Source organism: Nicotiana tabacum, chromosome 15, assembly GCF_000715075.1.
Source record: "Nicotiana tabacum cultivar K326 chromosome 15, ASM71507v2, whole genome shotgun sequence".
NCBI classification, from domain to species: Eukaryota; Viridiplantae; Streptophyta; class Magnoliopsida; order Solanales; family Solanaceae; genus Nicotiana; species Nicotiana tabacum.
The window spans coordinates 57,920,200-57,926,171 of NC_134094.1; the positions used below are offsets into that span (position 1 = coordinate 57,920,200).

Sequence of the window (5,972 nt, forward strand, 5' to 3'; positions counted from 1 at the left end):
GTAATTGGTTGATAGGTCCATTGTCCATCCCGAGGGAGTGATAGAAGATGTGTTTTTTGCAAATTGGTCAATTTATCCTCTTTGTAGTTTTTATCATTCTTGACTATGAAGCTGATGAACACGTCCCAACCATATTGGGGCGACCTCTCTTAGAGACAGTTGATACAATCATCAAAGTTAGAGAAAGGAAAATAATCATGAAGTTGACAATGTGTAAGTAGTTTTTAATTTTTATAAGTCAATTCAACTACCTAATTATGAGGATCTTGCGATGATATTTGTGGCAAAGAAAGATGAGAAAATAGGTGACTTGTGTGTATATCTATATAATTGCTTAGAAAAATTACTCATGTTGTTTGACAACATTGACTTAGAAGAGGAGTTCAAAGAGATGGTGCATAATCCAGATGCATGCCCTTACATTAAATGGGTGATCAATTTTAAGCCTCTAGATAGACCCAACGGGCCTCCACCTAAGTCGTTTATAGAATAAGCTCCCAAATTGGAGTTTAAGCCCTTACACTCTCACCTTCATTATGCTTATTTGGCAACTAATGAAACTTTTTCTGTTGTTGTGTCTTTTGATTTATCTGACTTGCAAGAAGAAAAGTTGCTCCAGGTCCTTAGAGCACACAAGTGCGCGATCGACTGGACCACGGAGGATATAAGTGGGATTATCTTGGCATTCTGTATGAAAAAAATTCCGATCAAGGATGGGCACAAACCAAGTGTGGAACACCAACGCCGCTTGAATCCAGCCATAAAGGAGGTAGTGTTAAAAGATGTGATAAAGTGGCTCGACTCAGGTATTATCATACCTATCTCTGATAGCAAATGGTTGAACCCAGTCCAATGTGTTCCTATGAAGGGTGATATGACAGTGGTGGTAAATAAAAATAATGAATTGATTCCTATAAGAATTGTCACAGGTTGGAAACTTTGCATAGACTATAGGAAATTGAACAATGCTACGAAAAAATTCCCTTCATTGATCAAATGTTAGAAATGCAAGTTGGACAAGATTACTACTGTTTCCTTGATGGATGTTATAGCTATAACCAAATTTTGGTTGCATGTGACGATTAAGGGAAGACAACCTTTACTTGTCCCTACGATAGATATGCTTTTGAAATAATGTCATATGGGTTAGGTAATGCACCTACAACGTTTCAAAGGTGTGTGATGAAAATCTTCACTGATATGAGAGAATTATTTTTTAAGTATTTATGGATAAAGTTTATTATTTTTGGACAGTCTTTTTATGAATGCTTAATGAATTTGAAAAAAGTGCTTGCCAGGCTTGAAGAAATAAACTTGGTACTGAACTAGGAAACTACCATTTTATGATACGAGAGGGAATAATGCTCGGACACAAGGTGTCAAAGATGTCTTGGAGGTGGCTAAGTTAAAGGTGGTGAAAATTAAAAGATTGTCACCTCCAATATATGTCAAAGGAGTTCGAAGCTTATTGGGTCATGCAGGTTTTTATCGTCGATCCATTAAGGATTTCTCTAAGATTTTTGTTCTCATGTGTAGGTTGCTTGAAAAGGATAGTTCTTTCCATTTTGATGATAAGGCATTAGGGGAACTAAAGCAGAGATTGGTGACCGCACCAATTAACATAGCTCCGGATCGGGGAGAGCCTTTTGAGCTTTTGTGTGACGCCAGTGATATTGCAATTGGGGCTATTTTGGGCCTAAGAAAAAATAAAGTGTTTCACTCAATTTACTATGCTAGAACAATGATAAATCAATCTCAAATAAATTATGCAGTCATTGAGAAGAAGTTGCTGGCAGTAGTATGGGTGTTTTAAAAATTTAGAGCATACTTGGTGGGAACTAAAGTCATCGTCTACACTGTCTATGCCGCCATCAGGTATTTATTTAAGAAAATGGATGCTAAAATGAGACTAATTCGTTGGGTTCTTATTTTATAGGAATTTGATTGGGAGATCCGAGACCGAAAATCAAGTAGACGATCACTTGTCGCGATTAAAAACTCATGCGCTTTGTAGATAAAGAAGCTGACATTAAGGAGAGCTTCCTAGATGGGCAATTGTTGGCTATCAGAGATAAAACAGCTTCATGGTATGAAGATTATGTGAACTTCATTGTAAGTGGGGTGATGCCACCAGAGTTGTCATTAGATGACTGCCATGCATCACCATACAGAGGGCATCATAGTGGTGATAAGATGACGGCAAAAAGTGTTGCAGTCAGGGTTCTATTGGCCTACATTATTCATGGATGCACATGCTTTCGTGAAAAGGTGTGATTAGGTATCAAATAATAGGTACAATCTCGAAGAGGAATGAGATGCCTTTGAAGGGTATACTTGAGGTTGGGATCTTTGATGTTTGGAGCATAGATTTCATGGGACTGTTCCCGTTTTCAAATGGTCACAAGTATATTTTCGTAGCAGTTGATTATATGTCCAAGTGGGTAGAGACCAAGTCTTTGCCTACACATGATACTAAAGTGGTGGTGAACTTTGTGAAAAAGAAACCATGTGTGATGGTTAGTGATGGGGGTACTCACGTTTGTAATAAATTGCTGGGTAATCTCTTGGATAAGTATGGGGTCAAACAGAAGGTCGCTACGGCTTATAATCTGCAAACTAGTGGCCAAGTTGAGGTTTTGAATAGAAAGGTGAAGCAAATTATGGAGAAAATGGTGAGTGCAAGAGGATTGGTCTGCCAAGCTTGATTGTTTACGGAAAATCTTTTCACTTGCCCGTTGATCTTGAGCTCAAAGCATATTGGAATCAAAAATCTCAACTTTGATATGGACCTATCAGGGTAGGGAAAAAGAATATTGCATCTCAATTATCTTGACAAGTGTCGGTTACATGCATATGAGCATGAGAGATGGCATGACAAGAACATTATTCATTGTGAGTTTGAGTCGGTCAAGTCGTTCTCTTGTTTAATTTTAGGTTGAAGCTCTTCCCTGGAAATCTTGAGTCTGGATGGTCGGGTCCATTTAAAGTATTATGGGATACAAATCATGGAGCTGTGGAACTTCGGAATCCCGAGAATGGTGGTACCTTTTTGGTCAATGGGCAATGAGTGAAAACACTATTAGGGTGGTGGCGTTCATCGCCACAAAACTTTGATAGATTTAGTAAACTCTTGAAGGAATATTTTGTATTGTGCTGTGACCTTAAATCAAGAACTTCATGGGAGTCAACCCATGGTGGTGTTGTATTCGTCTTCCATGATATTAACTAAGGCGCTCGTTGGAAGCTAACCAAATTTGTAGATTAGTTTAGCTTAGTTTTGATTTTCTTTTTTGGTTTCATGGAAAAGAACTAATGTCACTGTCACACCCCAAACTCGGGGAGCACGACCGGCGCTCAACCAAGATACCCCACTCAAGCAAGCTTGTATGATACCTTCTACCCGAATTTACCCATGAACAAAGAGAACATAAATTTCGTTGGTTGGACAATTAGAAGATCATGTGAACAACACCAATTCATTATCATTAGTTATGTCATTTATAAGTCTCCAAAATATTACATTACACATTCATAGTTCAAAAGTGGAAGCAGGTGATACAATTACAACATCATTAGTTTTACTTTTCCATAACTAAGGTACAATCCACACTATGTCTACGGAGCCTCTAGCAGATACAAAAGAGTACTATGATTGTGCTGGCAACAAAGCCTTAGTTATACCTCAAAACATAATACATGAGAAACAAACAATACACGACCCCAAAATGAAGTGGGGCTCACCAAGTCAGCCGAAGAGAGTGTACTGCTATCACTGATCAATGTCACCTGCTGTGTAAACACCTGCATCCATTAAAGATGCAGGGTCCCGGCAAAAGGGACGTTAGTACATGTGGAATAGTACTAGTATGTAGAGCAAACAAAACAATGTATAAAGGTAAGGTAGATCAGGAGAGGTAAACGAGACACACCAAGAAACTATGAAACAAACTATATGTTCGTACGCAAGTGAGCCACATGAGCCATGCTATGGGATACACCTAGTATAATATAAATATATACTATGTACCAAACAAGGATAAAGAAAATGGCACCTATTGTTCGTGCTGGCTATGCGTCTCACCAGACCGTCCACATCCCTCTCTTACTATGCACCTATGCGTCACACTGATCGTCCATAGGGTTCATTCATACTATACACCTATGCGTTTCATATATCGTCCATAGGGTTCATCTATACTATACACCTATGTATTTCATATACCGTCTATAGGGTTTATTTATACCATACACCTATGTGTTTCATAGACCGTCCATATGGTTCATTCATACCATACACCTATGCATTTCATAGACCATCCATAGGGTTCATATATACTATACACCTATGCATTTCATAGACTTTTCATAGGGTTCATTCATACCATACACCTATGCATTTCATAGACCGTGCATCGGGTTCATTCATACCATACTCTAATGCATTTCATAGACCGTCCATAGGGTTCATCTATACTATACACCTATGTGTTTCATAGACCGTCCATAGGGTTCATTTATACCATACACCTATGTGTTTCATAGACCGTCCATAGGGTTCATTCATACCATACACCTATGCATTTTATAGACTATCCATAGGGTTCATATATACTATACACCTATGTGTTTCATAGACCGTCCATAGGGTTCATTCATACTATACACCTATGTGTTTCATAGACCGTCCATAGGGCTCGTAACATATTATTATGCACATGATCATTTGTATGCTCAAAGTGATATTAGTAACATTACATTTAGGGTCATAAGTTCCTAGATCATTGGAATACTTCATGTTCAAGCTCATCATGCAAAAACACAACCTATTACATTAGCAAATATATGGATAATCAATGAGTAGATTACAATGACGCATGGACCCAATTCCTTTTCTTTAAGGTTCAACATCATTTAGCATTGGACATCTCTCTTTCACCTCGTTATGTACTTGTTTGTCGTCTTAAGGTCATTAGCTAAGTTCATGATTCTTGGGAAGTTAACATCAAAGTCATTTGCATTTATTATTTTAGAAGCATATATATGCTCTGATTGAAAACATTAGAAATCCTTAATTTCAACGTCATGCCTATTTGTAAACTTGAATGTCTATAACGTTACCATAATGGGAATTTCATATAAATCATTTCATGAAAGTCTTTTCTTTCCATTGTCCCATGGATCATACAATGCCTCATAATTTTTGTTTTACCATGTGGCCACAAATGTAATATCATTCTTGGCACGTTGGTCGTATTTCATATTTCATGCTCACCTCTTTCACTTATAAGCACCATAATGGATTATCAACGACAAGGCATTTCAAATCAAGACTTTAAGTATATATATGAGCAATTAAGAGTTTTAAGAATATTGAGTTTTCTTTCACAATTTTGGCATAATAACTTTTATTTGGAACACGACTTGAAGTCATAACATTTTAATACACAACTCATACTTTGAATACATTCTCAAATGATAACACAATATGACGAGAGCATTCGGAACATATTTTGAATATACATCTTCCGAAACAAAGCTTATTTGGAATAGTCAAATTTATAATGAATAACTCGAGGCATGAGAAATAAGAATTGACCCATCATACTTGAGACTTACGAGAACATCGCGGGATTCAATTCTAAGAGAGAAGTTTAGCCAACATACCTCAAATTCCCCCCTTAATGATACTACAATGAGCCACTACACAAAGAAACTTCAATATACAATAACAATATCCAATGGGACCAATATTAGTAATAAATTCCATAATTTAGGCCATTTAGGTATTTTATCAAACACCTAGTAGGCATAAATTCTACATTTCTTAACCATAGAATTAGTTCATCCAACTACCACCATTTACCAACAATTTATCATACCATCATTCTTAAACAATTTATAACTTCCAACATCACATGCATGACCATCCATCCACATAGTAAAGATTAAGAAGAGAAAAATCACCATAGTTG

General features: G+C 37.0%; 1 protein-coding gene across 1 annotated transcript; it reads left to right on the plus strand.

Annotated features, from left to right (window-relative positions):
• The first annotated feature begins 2,315 nt into the window (after positions 1-2,315).
• LOC142169641 (uncharacterized) lies at positions 2,316-2,705 on the plus strand. The gene has a single exon (XM_075231531.1). It carries the CDS (start codon positions 2,316-2,318, stop codon positions 2,703-2,705), a length of 390 nt encoding a protein of 129 aa, XP_075087632.1.
• Positions 2,706-5,972: the final 3,267 nt, after the last annotated feature.

Bases quoted from the DNA above. Each gene is read 5' to 3' on its own strand.
- LOC142169641 (XM_075231531.1), top strand. From the start codon at position 2,316: ATGCCTTTGAAGGGTATACTTGAGGTTGGGATCTTTGATGTTTGGAGC.